The sequence below is a fragment of the Sciurus carolinensis genome, chromosome X, assembly GCF_902686445.1.
Source record: "Sciurus carolinensis chromosome X, mSciCar1.2, whole genome shotgun sequence".
Classification (NCBI taxonomy): domain Eukaryota; kingdom Metazoa; phylum Chordata; class Mammalia; order Rodentia; family Sciuridae; genus Sciurus; species Sciurus carolinensis.
This window is the reverse complement of record NC_062232.1, coordinates 109634694-109656074: the sequence shown is the minus strand read 5'-3', so window position 1 is coordinate 109656074 and position 21381 is coordinate 109634694. Positions and strand designations below refer to the sequence as shown.

The following is a 21381-nucleotide window of genomic DNA, read 5'->3' as shown; positions in this document are numbered from 1 at the left end:
CTTGCTTGCATTGTTTCTAACAATAAATACGATGCTGTCCTTATGTTTATTTCTCTGCACATAATGTATATTTTATCTATGGTTGCTTTAAAAATATTCTCTTTATTGGTATGTTGAGCAATTCAGTTATGATGTACATTGGTGTACTTTTCTTCATGTTTCTTCTACTTGGAGTCCACTGAACTTGTTCAATCTGTGAGTTGTCATCAAAATTGGAAAATTTCCTCCCTTTATTTCTTCAAATATTGTTTCTTTTCCTTTCTCTCTATCTTCTCTATCAGGGCTGCATTAGGCATATAGTTGGCCTTTTAAAGTTGTCTTACAGCTCACTGGTATTCAATTTACTTTTTCACAGTATTTTTATCTCTGTATTTCATTTTGGATAGTTTGTATTATTATGTGTTTAAGTTCTTTTCTTTCGCAATGTCTAATTTGCCATTAGTCCTATTCAGTGATTTTTTTCCAACTTAGACATTGTATTTTGAATCTCTAGAAGTTTGGCTCTTTTTTATATCTTTTGTGTTTCTGCTTAATATGTTCAATATTTTCTCTAGCTGCTTGAACATATGAAATCCAAATTTGATAGTTGTTTTTATATCCTTAGCTATTAGTTACATTATCTGTATCACTGCTGGTTCTGTTTCAGTTGGCTAATTTTTAAAAAATATTTTTTAGTTGTCAATGGACCTTTATTTTACTTATTTATATGTGGGGCTGAGAATTGAACCCAGTGCACCACACATGCCAGGCAAGCACTCTACCACTGAGATACATCCCCAACCCAGTTGGCAATTTTTTAATCTTAATTATGGGCAGTATTTTCCTGCTTATTTGCACATTGGATAATTTTTATTAGATACCATGCATTGTGGATTTTACCTTACTTGGCAACAGATAATTTTATTCCTATAAAAACCCTTGAGCTTTGTTCTGAGATGAGGGAACATTTTTGTCCATTTGGGTCTTGCTTTTTAAGCATTGTTCAGCAGGATCAAAGTAGTTTAGTCTAGTGCTATTTTTTTACCACTGTAGAGACAAAACCCTTCTGACTTCATGTTACTCAGTGAAGTATGAGTTTTTCTTCTCAAATAGCCCTGGGTGAGCTCCAGAGATTGTTACCTTTAAGATTCAGGTGGTTTCCACTTATTCTTATGGATGATATTAATACTCAGCTAAATAATCAGGGAGGACCTTCTGCAGATCTCCAAAATGCTTTGTACAGATTTCTTCCTTCTGGCACTCTGCCTTCTGAACTCTATTTGTCATAGTCTCCCTGGAATCCCAGTTTATCCTTCTAACCTTTGTAAGAACATCATGCTCTTCCTAAGTTCCCCTCCCTGTACTAAAGCCTCCAAACCCTCTCTAAAGAATAAACTGGAGCAATCATAGGGATTACTTCATTTGGTTCTTGTCTTTCAGTGATCACTGTCTTCATTTTCTGATGTCCAGTGTCTTTAAAAACATTGTTTCATACATTTTGTCCATATTTTTAGTTATTTAAAGAGAAGGACATATCTAATCCATACTACTCTATCTTATCAAGGAACAAAAATCTATGGTGTGCATTATTCCCAAGAATAGAGGAAAGCCCAATAGACTTGGTGTCTGTAGTCCTGGATTCAAATTTTTGCTCTGCCATTTGCTAGTTGTTTGGTCAAGGGTAAGCTGTTTAACCTCTATGATGCTCAGTTTTCTCTTTGGTAAAATGTTTACCCAGTAAATTTGTGCTAAGAATGAAATGAAATAAATGTATTTATAAATATATACCTCTACTTAACATTTTTCTTCACTTTTTGTTAAGAGACTTGACTTGGGTGGTGTAGCTGGCACAAAATTTGAGGTAGGGAGCTAGATGCTGGTTTTTACCACTATTACAAATGCACCAAATTTATTTGAGTATCACAAATTATGTGTCACCTGGGTTATATACCACTCCCCATCATATCTAATTTTTCTCCCAGAAAAAAAAGACAAATATTGCCTAATGAATCTAGGAACTAATTTTTAGAGATTAAAATGCCAATTAATATATTTAAATTTTACCAAATTTCTGTGTGATGGTTTTACTGACACTCTTGAAATTATCCAAAGACACCATAGTTTGGGGCCACTATTTCCATTCTTCCCAGCCCTTGGTGCCATATAAGGCTTATTCCACAAGCCATTACCCACAGAGCCACTCTTCTTCAGAGGTAAGTGGCAGATGAAAGAATGGAACTCCTGAAAACAACACTAACCCAACAGAATAGTAAGCAGTTATTGGAGATGAGATTAAAATCTTTTGATGATTCACTTCAGTAGCATATGTAGGGAATTGGGGATTTTGTGATCACTTGGAAGTGCTCTAACCACAACTGAAACACTGAACTTGTCCTTACTAGGCTGCTGTTCTCTCTCCTTCCCACTCAAACTTAGGTTACCGAATTCGTCTGGGCTCTAGTACTGACAAAAAGGACACAGGCCGGCTGCATGTTGATTTTGCACAGGCTCGAGATGACCTGTATGAGTGGGAGTGTAAACAGCGCATGTTGGCCAGAGAGGAGCGCCACCGGAGACGGATGGAAGAAGAGAGACTGCGCCCTCCATCCCCACCCCCAGTGGTCCACTATTCAGATCACGAATGCAGCATTGTTGCTGAAAAACTAAAAGGTATAGAGGCATTCAAGTTTCATGATTAAAAGAACTCTTTTCTTTAGGGAAATGTAGTAAATATCTTTGTATTGTTGGTGGTTACCCTTTGAATATCCCAGTCATGGATTCTGAGTATTTCTTGTGTTGGAGCCTTGCTGATAGAGAGCTATACCTAGTAATTCAAGATCCAGGAAATTTGTCCATGCCACCTATGTCTCTGCTCCTTCATTGTCTCAAGGGATGGTATTTTTCCCTGTAGGCATTAGATGACTAAGAAGAAATAGGTTTTCCTACTTTCCACATGAGAGGAAATTAGGAGTGATTCATCACTGGGAACCTGTACATGCCCTCTTTTATAGTAGATACAAGGTTTGAATTCTAAATCAAATGAGTGAATCAGCATGACAGAGCTTGATATGACCCTGAAAAACCCTGGTAAAAATCCTCATTTTAAAGATGAAAAAGTGAAGGCCCAGAAAGTAGTCACAGTGTACATTTTTCTTAGATTACTCAAAGACTTAGCCACAAATGACTAAAGGATGACTTTCTTAACCACTTAAAAAAGCCAATTTATTTCACACAGAGACTATGGAGACTTCTAGACATTACTAAGTCAGATTGTTTTTCCTTTAGTTTTGATTCGTGTTCCTCTTGCTTGATTCTCAAAGCCATTTTGCTAATTTAACATTAATTACCCTGCCTGCTCTCTTACCTTAGTAGCTTAAACCAGTCTCTCATTTTCTGAGTATAGTTGATTTTATTGAACGAATGCTGGTGTCCCATTGATCTTATCAGTGACTCCGACCCAGCTCTAATAGTATGAGTTTGCTTTCCTTCTTGTGCTCTCAGCTCAGCAAGATCCTCCTAATTCTGCTCTCCAAATAGGTCTCACTCACCAAACTTGTTTACATGGCATAATCTAAGGGACTCACACTTTTAAGAAGTCAAACAGTTCTCTTTGGGTTGATTTCAACTTCTTGCAAAGGAAAAGTAGAAAATACAGAGTCTAGAATTGGGACACAGAAATAATGGTACATTTTAAAAAACTGAAAAGGCTAAAGACATTGATAAGATACCACCTCCAAGACTTGCCTATTCGCATGATACCAAACAAGTCAGTTTCAGCGAAAAACAAACATACAAAAAGAAAGAATTTTCTGGTAGTGTGGCCCTCAAGAGAAACAAAAAATTGAGCATCAACATCAAGACTGTATCCAAGTAATGAAATGAAAAGCTTCTATAAAGGGAAGGCTCACCTCCTATTATATGTCTGCAATGAATAAAAGAGCAAGAGGCAAGAAGTTCAAATTGCAGTGAGAGATACTTAACAGAAGGATTTCTGGTCAGAGAGGGATGTGAAACCCTAGAATGGGCTTCAGTGGGATGCTAATGTACTTTCCCTCTCAGGAGTCTGTAACAGCAGAATGCATAAGTGGCTTTCAGGGAACTGAACCAGAAGCTTTGGAGGAGTGTGCTAATATCTTAACGTCAGAGAATAACTCCTAACTAGCTGCAGACATGTCCTAGAAGGATTCCTCCAGCAAGAGAAAAAGGATGTGAAGAACTTCAGAAATAAAATGAACTGCATCAAAATACATTGTGACTAGGACTGAGTGGAAGGCCTACAGCTGTGGATTGCATGCAGGAGTGATGTTATAAAAGGTCAAAGATGTGTTTATACCTAAAGAATTACCCATTTAACTCTTTCCTAAGGCTCTTTCAACACTGTAATTCCATGGATCCTGGGCAAAGTTAATGTCAAAATCAAGTTAAACTTAGGACTCAAGTTTATTTTTCCTTGTTAAAACACAGGATTGTAGAATTCTGAAGATGCCTCACTGCTAACTCATCACTCATTCTCATTCCCCTCCTCTCTAATGCAAGCATGCAGACATAACACACACACACACACACACACACACACACACACACACACTATCTGAAAGGTTAAGAAATTTACAATATATTGGTGTAGAAAATGTTATGTGCTGGGGATCAAACCCAGGGCCTCAAGCATGCTTGCACTTTGCCACTGAGCTACACCCCCAGTGTGGAAAAATTTTGTTAAGAAAACAACAAACGATTATGTTTCTGAAATAAACTACAATCAATCTAACAGGCTATTATTACTTCTGCATGCCCTTTGTATGCAGTGCACATGTGTGTATGCATGGCTCCTCATATTCAGCAATTTACTAAACCATAACTGCCCAAAAGCCATGATGACCTCCTTGCCAGCATGTTGGGAAAATATTTTGACAGATATTTGGTTGCATTTGGTAGTTCTAAAATAAAACTCATTTTTCCAGATGATTCCAAATTCTCAGAAGCTGTGCAGACCTTGCTCACCTGGATAGAGCGAGGAGAGGTGAACCGCCGCAGTGCCAACAACTTCTACTCCATGATCCAGTCAGCCAACAGCCATGTCCGCCGCCTGGTGAACGAGAAAGCTGCCCATGAGAAAGATATGGAAGAAGCAAAGGAGAAGTTCAAGCAGGCCCTTTCTGGAATTCTCATTCAATGTGAGTGGAAGTTAAGAATTCTTTTGAAAGGGTGAGAGGGTGCTTCACTTAGTTACCACTTGCTCTCATGGGAGCCCAGACCTACAGAGCCATCCTGTGTTAAGGAGCAAGGCTACTTTCCTCATTGCCTCATGCTCTCTTTGTATTGCCAAATGCCAAAGCTCTAGTTTCACAGGATACATGTGAGCATCTCCTATTTTCATTTCCTCTGGTGTATCTACTTCAGATCCTTAGAAATACTGATACTTAGGACACTTTCTGTACTTTATAGTACCAAGCCTCAGTGAAGGGGGATATTTTATTGCTGAAATTAGGATATAGCATCAGCATTTTTCAGGGGGTATTCTGGGGATTAAACTCAGGGGCACTTTACCACTGAGCTACATCCCCAGCCCTTTTTAAAATTTTTATTTCGAGACTTGGTCTCACTAAGTTCCTGAGGTTAGCTGAGAACTTGTGATCTTCCTTCGTCAGTCTCCTGAGTAGTAGTCATGTGTCAGCATTTTGAAACTGTTTTTCTTAAGATTTGCATCATTATCATTGTTTTAATAAGCTTATTAGGACCTTTTAGTGCTAAACATAATTCTTAAGATGTGATTGAATAAAAACCAAATTTGCTACTTCTGTGTTTTGTATTTAGTTTCCTTTCTTCCATTACCTTTTCTGAATATGATAGACACTATGACAGATTGAAAAGTCATTGAAATGGCCATTTTCAAAAAGAAGTGCCTCTTTAAACCTATTTATTCCTAAATGAGATAAAACAGATCAATTCTCAAGTCACTTTTTGTTCATAATATTATAACATTATACATTCATAAATTTTCAGTAAGAAACTATACTCATCTTAAGAATAAGGGTGCAGTTTTATACTTTGAGTTTAAAACAGTTATGGCCACTCTTCCTATACTTTACTTGCTATACTTGCTTCATAGGTAATCTGGATTAAGGAGGCATTGTTCTATTTTCCACTTGTATTCTGGAAGTATATGTGGGCATAAAATCCAGAAAGTGAAAGCATATGTCTTCAGGACTTCAGAATAAGTAGAAGAAAAGAGCAGCAAGCATCATAGGAGTATAAATTCTTAACTCATTAGATGACAGTGCAAACTGGGCTGTTTTAAAAAACAGTACCTCTGGATTTTCTTTAGTACCTCTGAATTTCCTTACTGTGACTGAACACTCCAGCCTGGCAGGGACTCTTGTCCTGATTTTCTTTTCCCAAAATAGTCATATCATATCTAAGCTTCCCCTCTCTTGAACTGATTAAGATAAAGTCCCAGAATATTTGTACATATTTCCTCATTTAACATTTTAAGAGACCCTGAAAAATATTCTCTGGGACTGCACTTACACAATATTCTTCCATAAAACATTTCTCCAGTCGACAAGTCTGTCTAGGTAGACTTAAAATAGACAATCCATCTTAGGTTTTGATTTGATGATTCTGGTTAAACATGCCTCAGAATAGTGAAAGGAAAAAATCTGTTGAAGTGAAGCATACCAGATTATTTAAAAGGGCTCTTAATGAAAGAACCCAATAGTAGAAGTTGCTGGTAGTTTGTTTCTATGGTATGCAGGGTCAGTATACTAAACTAAAGCATGTTTACTGTCTCTCTTACCTCTCCTGTCTGAATAAATACACACTGCTTATATTAAAACTTTAGCCCCAAATCTTGTGGGGTTCCCTTTTTTCTTTCATCTATTGATGTCTCTTCCTTTGAGCCCACTTTAAAATTATAGTACTCTAGCCAGCACACATAACCTGTTCCAAGTTCAGCCATGGCCTGGTATAATGTTATAACAAAAAGACACAAAAAACCTTATGCTTCTCTTTTATTTCTCTCCTCCTCTCTTTTGCCATCCCTGGATGATACTCTGGCCTGATCCAAATGCTGATTTGATGCTGCAGTTGAGCAGATAGTGGCTGTGTACCATTCCGCCTCCAAACAGAAGGCATGGGACCACTTCACAAAAGCCCAGCGTAAAAACATCAGCGTTTGGTGCAAACAAGCTGAGGTTGGTAACTTTTTACTTTGGTAGTTCCTCAGGGAGACAGTTTCTTTCTTTAACAAGTTATTGATTTGGAATTTAGCCAGAATTAAATAGTGCCAAGCTCCCACGGACACAACAAGGCCCTAATGAAACACTAAGACGTGTCCTGTAGCCTGTCACTGTGTCCAGACCACCTGCTGTCAAAAGGGGAATAAATGTGCATGTGTTGTCTTGAATGCATTCTGCTGGCTGGAAATCTTAGTAGTGAAAATGTAGCTGGATAATTATAAGTTTACTTCTCTAAACTAGCTATCCTTGAGCACAACAATAATTACTGACCTGTGCTTCTACTGTTAGTAATATTAGGACTGTGTTACATTTATTGGAGTGTCTTGACAGTTGAGGCTAGAAGTTACCTGATATTACATTAGAAAAAAATTTTGAGCTTCTCTTATCAAACCTGTTCGGCCATCTTTAGAGGTAGCAGATATAAAGGTAAGAGAGGACTCTCATTAAGATTAAGGGTGACACAAACCTCTCTGCTAATTCTCAGTTAACACTTTTAGCTTAACACTAGACTATGTCTGATATGATTAGGTGGCTATTCTGAATTCCAAGATTAAAAACCAAGATGGGAGTTTGATTTCACTGATCTACCTTTGGAAATGGTGTTATATATGCCTCAAATTCCTATGGACAGCTTCCTTACCCAGTCCTATTATTTTTAATCTATATATGCAGCAACTTCATTTCTGGGTATTCTTTGCCAGTGTGGTAAATTTCATTGCATCTATCAATGCAGATTGTCATATTTTTTAACAATTAAATAACATTTACAAAACAGTTACTTTTTTGTGGTACTGGGGATGAAATTCAGGGCCTTGCTCATGCTAGCCAGGTGCTCCACCACTGAGTGACATCCCCTACCCCCAACATCTGCATTATATGGCACATTCATATTGATTGTCTGACCTAAGTGAGGCTCACATTAGACATGGTATAGTGGAAAGAGTATTAGATTTAAAGTCACCATGAATTAATATCTCAGCTCTGATATATTTGTAGCTGTGCATATTGAACAAGTTATTCAGTCTTTCTCACTCTCTATTTTTCCACTTATAAATTGGAGATAATGAAATCACTCTTATAAAATTAAGTGAGTTAAGAAATATATAAATGGTTTGAAAATGTAAATAGCATTTCACCTTATTATTAACAACTTGATAAGGGATAATGAGTAGGTATAGAATCCATGTTATACATGAAGGAAATTGAAATGGAGAAATGTTAAGTGATTCACATGAAAGTACACAACAAGCAAGTGGACTAGAAATTATTCTCACTCTGAGCTCTGGTGCAAAGTGATTTAACCTAGGTGAGCCCTTGATTCCTAATTGTAAAATGAAGGTAATAATCTCTTCACTATGTCCTTCATGAGAATACATGAGACATTTTTTGTGGGAACAGTTCAAAAACCATGAAGAACCTTTAGAAGAAGATGAGCCAAACTCCATTCATAAACTGATCAACTCTGAGTCATCAGTTTGGGCACAGCAAAGGGATATAGGAGTCACTCAAAAGAGAAATCCCTGAAGACATCTGTCCAATGACTTGGTAGAGTCATAAAAAGCCAATAGTATCTTATTAAAAAAGAATTAGGAGCAAAAAAAGGAAACAATCTCCTACTATAACACAAAGTGATTTTAGAATTTCAGGGCTAACTCAGGTTGTTGACCCTCTACAAACAAAACTCAACATTGTGATTCAAAGGTGTACTGATACTTTCTCTGTCTCAGGCATTGTAACAAGTAACACTTTGCCCTCAGGGAGCTAAAAGGGTAATGAAAATGGTCAAGAGGAGAAGTGGAGTTTTGTATACTAAATTTCAAATACCAGAACTCTTTAACTCAGAAGAATAAAGGTTGAATGAAAAATGCTCAGTGTCTTAATTATAGAAAAGTGGTACAAGTTGAGTATCCCTTATCCAAAGTGCTTGGAGTCAGAAGTGTTTCATATTTTGAGTTTTTTTTCAGATTTGAGGATATTTGTGAGTACATGAGATATCCTGGGGATGGGACCCAAATCTAAATAGAAAATTCATTTATACTTCATATGCACTTTATACACATAGCCTGAAGGTAATTTTATATAATAGTTTACCTGCATTTTGATTGCAACCTGTCACATGAGGTCAGGTGTGGAATTTTCTACTATGGCATCATGACAGCCCTCAAAACATTTTATACGTTAGAACATTTTGGTTTTCAGATTTTGAGATTAAATCAATTTATATTAAGTCTCTTCTTTCCCTTCAACACACATACACTTGTATGCCTCCTAGATGTTAGAAGAAGCTATCTGACCAGCTCCACCCTTTAAGGCAAGCCCGGCCAGTACAATATTGCCATTTTATAGAAGGAAGGGAGCCTCTTTTAGAGCACTGGCCTCTAGGCCATGACCCTTTTGTAAACTACATTGTAATAAAATATTCTCCATCAATATTATTTGTCAGGGATCTATTAGTTGCATCAATTCTACCTACGTGGTAGGAATGTACTTGAGTTTAATGAGGTTCACAGTATAGATAGCTGTGCCAGTGAGATGGGCACTTCTCTGGGCCTGAAGAAGACTGAGAGCTGTGCACACTGTTAGCCTATATTGTTGTAGAGCTTCCTTGGCAGAGCGATGAGGATAAAGTACACAGACAATATGACTTGCCAAGAGCTACAAGTTTCATGCTGTGTCTTGTAGACTTTGTAGAAATATTTCCTATCTATTAAATTGGATTTAATTAAGGCCCACCATGAATATCTCAATCTCAGTAAGAAAACTACTACTGAAATTGGGACATAGTTGGTGAGCTTCCACTGATTACATTCCGTAAACACAAAGATCTCTTCCACTTTATATCAGTGCCTTTAAATTGTTGTTTGTGTTATTATTTTTGTTTTTGTTTTTTACCTGTGAAAACTTTCACTTGATAGCAGGCCACTGTGAGGATTGAAAGGAGGTAGCCTGGGAAAAGTCAAGAACTTGTCCTGTTAAATTGTGGCCACATCTCAGCACCCCACTGGAAAACCAGAGCCTTTCAAAGACATAATCAACTTGACTGCCTTTTTGTTGACCTTGGCATTAATGCTACAACTTATATGTCAGGCATTTCATTATGTTAGAAATTTCTGATGCTTAACTGTTTTACCAGTTACCTTTGGGAACAAGTCAGTCAGTCACCTCCTCATGTCATAAAGTACCTGTTATTTGTTTCATTGTCATCCTTCTACCAGCAGCCAACACTGTCTTACTCTCAGAGACGGGTATGTCTTACTACTCAGCGACAGGGTATGGAGGAAGAAGGAAAAGGCCCAACCCTTGGGGAGTTCAAGAACTAACTTTGACAGCATATGTCAGGCAAACTAATTTGCTAATAAGTCTTTACTTTCCTGATTTATATATGTGTGGGACTCCTGCCAATACAATTGTAAAGGGTAGTAAGAAAAGACTGAAGTCCCACCCCCTAAAGAAAGTTAGTGCCCACATGACTTTACTTTTCTCACTGTTATTGAAACTCTTTTTTCCTACAGAATCTTTAAAAAATTTGTTTCTCTGAAGCATGCCTACACTAAAAGCTAGACCTCGGATGATATATATAAAACTACAGCCACGGCAGTAGAAACTGAAGAGAGATAGTCTCTTGCATCCTCCCTAATATCAGATTTTACACCACTGGGCCAGACAAAAAGGGACCTAATGATTGCTAGTGTTCTTGTAAAATTAAATACTATGATTGATAAAATAACTTTCTCTCCAGATTTACAGGCCTACCATTCCAAACTCTGCAGAACTGTTTGCAGAAAGACATTCCAGTCTTCCGCATACCCTTGTTTTAGGACCCATTTACACTAACACTGGCTGTTAGCTTCCAGTCACCAAAAGAAATACTAACCCAATTTGGATCAGCCTAATTTGTATTTTCATTATGTATCATATAATAGACATTAATCAAGAACCTGTGTTTGTGCTTTGCTTCATTGAATTAAATGATATCTCAGAATCAAATTGCTACATAAGTATAGAAAACCATCTCCCTATCCTCTGCTGCTTTTCATTCCCTCATGACCCCTTCCCTGCCAAGTTTCCTGTTAATGTCGAAAGTCCAGGTAAGTAGAATCTTGTTACAAATTGAATAAGGAATGTTGATTTTTCTGGTAATCATGTTAGTATTATATAATACAAATAAGATGAATTTAAGTCCACATACTTTTTTGTAAAACTATTGTTAGATAATTGATGTGTAATTATTTATGATTTGCTTATTTTATAAGAAATCATAAAACACCAGTTGGTGCAAAAGTAATTCTTTTCAAACATTTCCCTCTGTCTTAGGTTTCAATTTAATTTCATCCAGAAGTATTTTTTGTTGTCCATTGCAGAGCAATATGAATTTCTGAGCTTCTGAAAAATAACTATTAGAACAGATGCAAAAATATCATGATGTCATTTCAGAAATAACTAACAGTTCACTGTTAAATGATAGCAAAGATCTACTGTGGGCAGTAGAGTAGCATAAAAACTTTAGGAGGGCTATCTTACTTTATTTGATGTACTCTATCAGTGTTGTGACTTGGTCGATTTCTGGTAGAGATTTGCATATTCAAATAGTCAAAAAATGTTATTACATGGCATTGCTACTCTGTTGGTTTCATCTCTAGATCCAAATTTCAGGATGAGTAATGGGGCAAAACTGGGAGGTAGCAATTTCCTTTGCTGTCTTAGAATCCTTCCCCTCCCTATACCTATGTCCTATCTAGGTAGAGCACCTTTTCCAGACACATGCCACCATATAACTCCTCACTCTGAAGGTATTGGTTAGGGTTTGCTTCCCAAAGCAGATCTTTTCTTATTTAACCAGAGAGTGCAGAAAATGGGTATCTCAGCTATAAATACTGTAAAGGTAAGGTTTTCAAAGAATTAAAATCTCACTCACTTTTCCTGGAGGTACAGTCTCCCTATAACTTTACTTTAGTATGGTACCCCATAACCTCTGCTGTTCTCTTTGCTCTTATATCATTTGTATGACTTAGTATTGGTTATTTATAGAAGAATAATGCTATGAGCCTTTCTTTCTTTATAGCTAGGAACAGTTGTCTAGTAGGTAGAGGACTCTGAGCTCTGCTAATTTGCTTCACTGAACAACTTAGAGCAAACTTCCTCTTATTTTTTCTTACCCTAATTTCATTGTCTGCTAAAGCAACTGGTAATTCTTCTTTCTAGAGTATTTTGTGGCATTTATGTAAAATTTGCCTATATTTCTAGGGGAGTTTTATTTCTAGGGAGTTTTGAAGTTGTGAAAGGCATCTAGATAAGCCATATCACATAGTTACTGAACTTTTTATATTTCTAAGAAGAAATTATGGTTTCTTGTCTAGCTAGAAGCAAAAAGATGCTTTGTGGATGCTGAGCAGCTACAGAAAGTATCTTAGCTCTCAGATTTTCCTGCCCTGGGATATTTCCCTAGAAGGAACCTAATTTATTCTTCTGAGAAACACTAACATTCCCAAGATTGTGTGACATCTGTGTATTGAGAGTTGATCTCTGTCTATACCCTCTGACAATCTACATTTTGTTAGGCATCTAGAAAGCCACAACTTTTCCTCATGCAGTAAACTGTACAATATTTTAATTTGCCAATGTCAAACCTCATTATAATCACCTTTCCAGCAACAGCTTTGATGATAACTGAAATCTAGTCTCCTGAGATAGAATGAGATAGAATGAATTCACAGCAATAAGAAGTTCCTTTATTTTTTCTGTGCAATGAGTTGGAATAAGACATAGTAAATCTCTCTTATGACACAAATGTTTAAAGTTCATTTTCCTCAAGCTGGTCATTATTTTATTCTATTTAAAATAATGTCTCTGCAGTACATGGGAGATGCTATGTTAGCATCTGATTTTTGTATTACTTCTTAACTAGTGATGTTACTGAATTGCTCACTTTTTAAAGGGCCTCTTATTTATTTTTAATGAAAACTTTACTTGAAATAGAAATCATTATTTTTCCTGATCAGAGGAATAAAAAGGAAGGAACTTAGTTGGAATAATGACTAACTGCAGCATTAATTATTAAGAAATCCATCTTAAATACACATAATCCCCACAAATGGTGGCAATTTTTACCAGACTGCTTTGAATTCTTTCTGTATGAGGCCTAGTAGGGGTTAACCTAGGCAAGGGATTCTCAGCTCAGTGCTAAGGGGCCTCTGACAGGAATTAAGTAGCCTTAAATGATTTTAAGCTGCTCCAAAATGCAGTTATCATCTTTACTTTTCCTAACATGACTTTTCCAGTGTGATCTTTGATAACTTCCAACATTCCTCATGCTTTCCTGAAGAGTGGTATTTATATCAGGTAGCACTTCCCTAAAGCATGAGAAACTTTCTGCAGCATTTCCTATAGTACAGGTCTCTTGGTGACACGTTCTTACATTTAATTTTGTCTGAAAAATATATTTATCTCATTTTCATTCTTGAAAAAACTTTGAATACAGAATTCTGAACAAATGAATATTTTTATTTTTATTTAAACTTTAAGATAATGTTCCACTGAGTTCTAGGTTTTATCATTTCTGAAAGGAATCGAAATTGTTGTTCCCCTCTATATAATGTTGTGTTTTCCTTTGACTGCTTTCAAGAATTTCTCTTTTCTTTAGTTTTCTGCAGTTTGACTATGATGTTCCTAGACATGCTTTTCTCCACGTTTGTCCTTCTTGGAATTAACTGATCTCTTTGAATATGTAGATTGATGTCTTTCCTCAGATTTGAGAAGTTGCTAACCATTATTTCTTCAAATATTTTAAAATCATTTTCTCACTTCTCTCTGGAATTCGGTTTACATGTAGATTAGACATTTGAGTAATCAGTGCAAGCAGACAACTCTCTGACGGTCTGTTATTTAAAAATTATATATATACATCATAAAGTTATATATCTACATCTATCTTTCTAGCTATATATATTTCTCCTGTTCCTAAAATTGAACGTATGAGTATCATTCTATGTTTAAATTCTCTATTCTGCCATCTCTATTCTACTTTTAGGCTCATCCAATTATTTTTATTTTGGGTATTATATTTTTTCAGTTTTAGAATTACCCAGATGTGATCATTGGCAGACAAGGAGTTAAAGCAGCTAGTTTATCTATACTCAATGATGTAAAGGAAACATGGAAAATATAAGACATATCAGAAAAGGAAGAGAAACTTTTTTTAAGGATTTTTTTTTTCCAGGGATTGAAATCAGGGTCACGCAACCACTGAGCCACATCCCCAGCCCTATTTTGTATTTTATTTAGAGACAGGGTCTCACCGAGTTGCTTAGCACCTCACTTTTCCCGAAGCTGGCTTTGAACTCGGGATCCTCCTGCCTCCACCTCCCAAGCCACTGGGATTACAAGTATGCACCACCATGCCCGGAAGAATTTTTTTTTTTTAATTTCCACCCAAATAACTCCTGGCTTTTTTATTTTCAGATGAGAATCTTTGATCCAGAACCTTTGACTCATTTTTAAGATTTCTGACTTTTTGCCAAGATTGCCTGTTTTTATTTATTGTGAGCATATTTCCTCTATACTGTGAACATAGTTATAATGGCTGCTTTAATTCAATTTTTTGTCTGTTTACTACCACATCTGCATCATTTCAAAGTTGGTCTCTGCTGATTATTTTCCCTCTTGGAAATGGACCATCTCATCATGGTTCTTCGTATGTCAAGTATTTTGGACATTGTCCTGGATAAGTATGAATATTAGGTTTTAAAGATTCTGGATTCTGTTATGTCCTTCTAAAAATGTTGATCTTGTTTTGTCTTTATGGTCAATTTGTTTGGTTCACTCAAGCTGGAAATTCTTTTGGGTGGCAACTCAGATATCATTTTAGAGATTTTATCCTTAGCTATGCTGCGTGGAATATTCCTATGCTTTCACGGATGAGGGGGCCATGCAGAAATTTGAACAGACCTCATATACAGAATTTGAAGTGCTCAATATCTTTCATTCTCCTTCTTTCTCTCTCTTTCTCTCTCTCTCTCTCTCTCTCTCTCTCTCTCTCTCTCTCCTCTCTCTCTCTCTTTCTCTTTCTCTCTCTCTCATTGTCTCCTTTTTGAAATACCCTCACATTTTAGTGCCTGTTGTTGCCCTGACCTCTCTCCTTGAGTTATTTAGATCACAAAGACTAAGTTGTCTATTACAAATATAGCCATCCTGTGAGTAGCTAACTCTGGTCTGCTGTCAGACTAAAAGGCCCTTTAAAAACTGAGACTCATCCTATGATATTCCCTTCCTCCAAGTGTCAACTCCTCTTCAAAGTATGCCTGCTTTTATTGACTCTCCAATGACATCAAGGAGTTACAGGTTTTGTTTTTGTTTTGTGTTTTGTTCAAAGATTATAGTTATCATCTACGAGAGGGTTGGTCTGGGAGGAGTTTAATCCTGACAGCTCATTTTTGCTATAACTTCTAAAACTTCAAAATTTCAATTAAGAATTCTGTCAAGTAAAACTGTAAGAGGAGAGGGAAAAGGATGGCAAGCAGCAAAATTAAAGTGTCCAACATGGGAAGGTGAAAATGGCAGAACCCTTAAGAAAAAGTTCAGAAATCCACATGAGTAAGAGGTGAGGAATCTTTCATGGCCAAAAGCACTTTCTAATATGGGAGTTAAATAAGAATCAGACTGTCAGAGCTCTGAGCCTGCAAAGATAGTTCAATGCAAGACACAGTATACCCAAGTATGCTTTCTCTAGTGAGACTGTTTAACCTCAACATGATCTTTTGCCTTTGCATAAAAGAATATTGAGATTTCTAAAAATATGTCAAAAAAGCCTGCTTTATATTATTTTTTAACTCTGCTCACTTCCTCAACATTATTAAGCCTTTCCCACCTTAAAAACATACTTTTTAACCTTAGGAAATTCGCAACATTCACAATGATGAATTAATGGGAATCAGGCGAGAAGAAGAAATGGAAATGTCTGATGATGAAATAGAGGAAACAACAGAAACCAAAGAAACTGAGGAATCAGGTAAAAAGATTTTGTTTTATTTAGCAAACATCTTTCAGGGGCAATATTTTAAAACCTTTAACACAAAGTAAGATATGGGCATCAACCCACCAGACTGGACACCAGCTAGAAATAATTGATGGAACCTTTAGTTAAATATCACCATTGTGTCTACAGAATTTTCTATGGTTTTCATTTATCCCCATCTTCTATTGAAATGCCTAATTAAAAGTGGTCTTTTCCAAGAAGCACCGAGTATTTAGCCAGCAGTGTTCTATATTTGGTTTGGATTTATTAATAACATGTTCTAAAATAGAATGCATGAGAGAGCCCATGCATTAATACTACATCACTTTTACTTTACACTTAAATTAATAACAGATATAGATTTAAATGTTAGCAAAATACATACACCAAAAGAAATTATGAAAAGAAGTTGGTTTTATAATTTGAGGTGAAGTCTCCAAAAAAGAAATAATAAATAATTTTTAATAAATGTGTCTGCTAAAAATTAAATATTTCTGTTAAAGAAGCCACAAAATTAAAAGTAAATCTATAAATTCAAGAGAAATATCTGTAACCTATGATAATCTACATATCTACTGCCTTCCATTATGGTCACTGGGTGGTATACTAGGAACCAATGAGAAGTCCACAATTGTCAGAGTAATGGCTTTGCTTTAATCTAATATAGTCAGGACCTTACTATGAGACAGAGGCCATGGTGTGAGTCCACAGTGAGACCCATAGGGCAAACTTTTTGAACAATATGATAATACTCTGCATTTCAGTTTCATAATGAACCTTTCTAGATGGAAGATTATCATGGGGGAATATAAAATACCCACCAGAAAACCAGTCTTTTCAGACAATCTTAGGAGTTACACCGTAGGAATATACAGTGGAAAATGCATTAGTTAGAACACTTCAGTTCTAGTTCGAGTTCTGTTCTCTTGACAGGAAAGGGACTTCTCCCCCACTGAGCCTTGGCTTCAACACTGTAATCAGTACATTTTAAAAACCATCTAACAGGGATTTTGTGATGGTTAAGTGAGTTCATTCATCTAATAACTGTTACACGTGAATCTCTCTGATAGACATTGGATATTCAGCGATATACTGCCCCTGATGTGTGTGAGAGAGCAGAGAGAGGAGAGATTGGTTGATTATAATTCAAATCTGAGTTTTCTGGTTCCAGCACTTGTATATTGAAGTCAGAAGCACTATATCCACTTGAGTGGTCTTAGAATCTTTACTCTGTGAATAGAAATTCTTAAAGAAAGAAAAACAGCAAGTCCTACTTTTAAAGAGGTATTCATTTGCTATTACATCTGAATTTCCTCTATTTTTGCCATCTCCTAGATTCCTGAATGTACAAACTACTATCTAAAATAAACTTTTTATGATCAGTGGTTAGTTGGCATTTCAGAAGAGTGAAGTTATTACTGCAAATAAGTACTATAAGTCTATATCCAAAATAAACAGAAGACTTTAATGGTAATTGAACTATTCAAATTATTTAAGTGCATAGCTTGGGTGTTTTATAGTTAGTTAATCTTTAACTTATAGAATCTTCTTTACCTCAGTATCCACAATATTGAATACAGTGTTTAACCAGTGTTTCTATGAAATAAATGCAACCATAAGTTTGAACATCCACTTGATAAATTGCAGTGTTTGAGGAGTTATTGGGGGAGGGGAGGGTGTGTGGGAGATTCAGATTGAATGCACTTACTAGGGTTATATAATTGCATTTTGCTTCTGTATCTCTTTTGAGTTAAAAGCTGTATTGGCTACTGCACAGAATCTTATTCGTTTAGAGACTGGAAACTCCCCGACAGATCATCTTATAGCTATTTTCTTTCCTGTTCCACATGCCAGGATGCTGCTTTGTCAAATAAAGCTATCTACAATAGACTTAATGGAGCTTACCAAATAGCTTTTCTCCCAGAAGGTTTCAATTCATTTTAATTCAAGGACTTTTGTGCATTTTTCTTCCCCTCGATCGTATCTAATTCTGTTATCTCACTTCTATAGTATTCAACTGCAGAAATCCTGCTCAATGTGAGCCAGTGAGAGTATTCTCCATTTTTATCTAAATCAGCTACATGTTTGGTTCCAATTAAAAGCTTAAGCAAGTAGATCTCAGAGTTGTTGTTTTCCCTTTCTATGCTACTAAATTTGAATTCCAGGAACCTATAGTGTGTCCCTGGTTATATTTTACTTCTCCCAAAAAAGTAAAATCAGTTATATTTCCTTGGAGTGCCACAAAAATTTCTCTTCTCCAGACATTTTCTTGCCCATTTTTGTGATGTAGTACTTGAAATACTTTTTCCATGGAAGAAAGAACTCTTTTGCTCAAAGCAAAGCTTGAAGACGGACAATCACATCAAAGCAAATCATGATATTGTGAAATTATTTTATTCTATTGTTAACCATGATGGAAAGTACATATACTCAGTAAAGCCTAAGAACAGCTGTTCCCTTTCAGCATCTATCGTCTGCTTTCTTCAATTAAACTAATGGTTCTCAGAATTGGTATGTGTAAGAATCATTTGAATTACCCTTGAAATTTTAGATTTCTGGGCTGCAGAGTCTGATCCAGTAGGTCTTTATTGGTGTCTGGGAATCAGTGTCTTATTAGGCATCCTAAATGATTTAAATGCTGATGGTCCAGAAAGTATATTTGGAAAATGTTGATTTGGACTAATTTGCCTTTATTGTTCTAGTCAAAGTTTTTTTTTCCCCTTGGTATCTGATCTCATTCTTCCTCCCCAATCCTCCACCTCCCATTATTTTCACTTTAAGAGTTTGGCTAATAAGTACTATGTCCTGTAAACCAATGGAAATATAGATGTGAATATGTGTAAATCCACTAAAAATAGAAATACCACTTGGTTTTAACCTAAAAGTACTGATTATCATGCAACAAGGGCAAGAGATATCACTGTGGGCCAGAGCAGTCACGGACAGTGAAAATCAATCAAGGACTTAAAAGCAAACAGGTTTGGATGAAAGGAACAAAGGTAAGAAAGCATCTGATGGGGGATGGCTAATAGAGCAGGGTTCAAAGGCAGAAATAAGCATGATGTGTATAAGGGGATAAAAGATTGAGTGGACAATAAGGGCCCACATTCTGGGGAACCATGAATGGCAAGTTTAGATTTAGCAAAGTAAGCAATATGAAACTGTTGATTTGGACTAATTCGCCTTCATTGTTCTAGTCAAAGTTCTTTTTCCTCTTGGTATCTGATCTCATTCTTCTCCCCAATCCTCCATCTCCCATTTTTACTCCATACTTTACTTTAGAAAAGTAAGCAATATGAAACTATGCACATCTTGAGCATAGCACTAACATGATGAAAGTAACATGAATCATACATTTTAGGAGACTATTTTACATGGAGCAAGACCAGCCAGAAGCTTTTATAGGAATTGAGATGTGAAATGATAAAGTTTGTTACTAGAGCAATGGTTATAGGAACTGGGAAAAAAAAGGTAAAAGAAAAGGAAGCAATGGAGAATATGAGATTAAAGATGCCAGGAGTCATTTTTATAAGAATGTACTAAAATCTTTAGCTTAAGATTATGATATAAATGATGAAGAAGAGGAAAGAGCCTGGAATGGGTAGGTTTTCTTCTTTGGGAAACTGAGGAATTTTTGGTATATTGGTTCACTAAAGCTCCCATGAGAAAGTACCACAAACTGGAAGATATAAACAACAGATATTTATTGTCTCACAGTTTCGAAGGCTACAAGTTCAAGATCAAGGTGTCAGCAGAGTTGGTTCCTTCTGAGAGCTGCAAGAGAGAATCTGTTCTGTGCCTCTCCCCTAGCTTCTGATTATTTTCCAGCAATCCTTGGCATTCTTTGACATATAGATGTAATAATACCCCAATCTCTGCTTTCGTGTTCACATGACATTTTCCCTGTGTGCATCTCTGTCTCTGCAAAAATTTCTCTTTTCCATAAGAACATCAATCATATTGAATTAGGACCCACCTTAATGACTTCATTGTAACTTCATTAACTCTATAAATACCCTGTTCCCAAATAAAATCACATTCTTAGAGCTTCAATATATCTTTTTAGTGGAGGGGACATAATTCAATCCATAGCAGTAGAACTGACATAATGGACTGATGGATGGGACTGATTTGTACTATATAATGACATAAACTTCATATAGAAAATAGGAAAAGGGAAGGATTTGTATTCAAGTCAGAATTGAAGAAAGTAGAAAGAAGAGAAAAAGGTGGTGTTGAGATTTTGACTGAAGCTCTGAGAATATGAATAAATGATTATGAATGGCAAGAGAAAGAAAGAAGATCAAAGGGGTGAATATAGAACTTTGCAGGGAGAGGAAAGAGAGGAAGAATAGTGAACATAGGAATTAGAGGATTTAAAAGATAACAGAGCAGATCTAGGCAGGAACTCTTGGCCCTATCACAGCCCAGAAATGAAGCAGACCAGAGAGGTGGGTGATAGAGTGAATACCCTAAAACTCAATGTTGGACAACTTGAGATTTGAAGGGACTTGAAATTTGGTTACTGTTTCGGTTTGGACATGAGGTGTCCCCAAAAGTTTACATGTGAGAAAATGCAATAAGTTTCAGGGAAGAAATAATTGGCATATGAAAGCCTTAAACCAATCCATGAATTAATCACCTGATGGGATTAATTGAGTGGTAACTGAAGGCAGGTGTGGTGTGGCCAGAGGAGGTGTGGCATTGGGGGCATGACTTTGGGGTGTATATTTGTGTCTGGCAGGCGGAGATCTCTTTCTCTCTGCTCCTGATCACCACATGAGCTGCCTCCCTCTGCCACACTCTTCCTCCATGATGTTCAGCCTCACTTCAAGCCCCAAGGAATGGATTCTGCTTCCTATGGACTGAGACCTCTGAAACCATGAGCCCCCAAATAAACTTTTTCTCACCTAAAATTGTTGTGGTTAGTTCTTTTAGTCACAGCAGCAAAACAACTGACCAGATCAGAAAATGATACCAGGAGTGAGGTCATTGCTGTGACTAACCTGACTATGCAGTTCAGAAGCTTTATGAGCTCTTTGGAATTGGTGGGAGGAATTTTTAGATGTTTAGCAGTGCAAGCTAGAAATTCTTTAGATTATCGTAAATGGAGCTTAATAGATGATTCTGGTGGGAGCTAAGAAGAGAAGAATG

The 21381-nt window shown here is 36.5% G+C and overlaps 1 protein-coding gene across 5 annotated transcripts in view; it reads left to right on the top strand.

Annotated features, from left to right (window-relative positions):
• Enox2 (ecto-NOX disulfide-thiol exchanger 2) overlaps positions 1 to 21381 on the top strand; it is a 333888-nt gene that overhangs the window by 269264 nt on the left and 43243 nt on the right. For all 5 annotated transcript variants that reach the window (XM_047536718.1, XM_047536717.1, XM_047536714.1 and 2 more), the window contains 4 exons: positions 2416 to 2649; positions 4941 to 5153; positions 7066 to 7172; positions 16107 to 16221. In XM_047536718.1, the coding sequence (XP_047392674.1) occupies positions 2416 to 2649; positions 4941 to 5153; positions 7066 to 7172; positions 16107 to 16221 (669 nt within the window). The remainder of the gene's footprint in view (positions 1 to 2415; positions 2650 to 4940; positions 5154 to 7065; positions 7173 to 16106; positions 16222 to 21381) is intronic.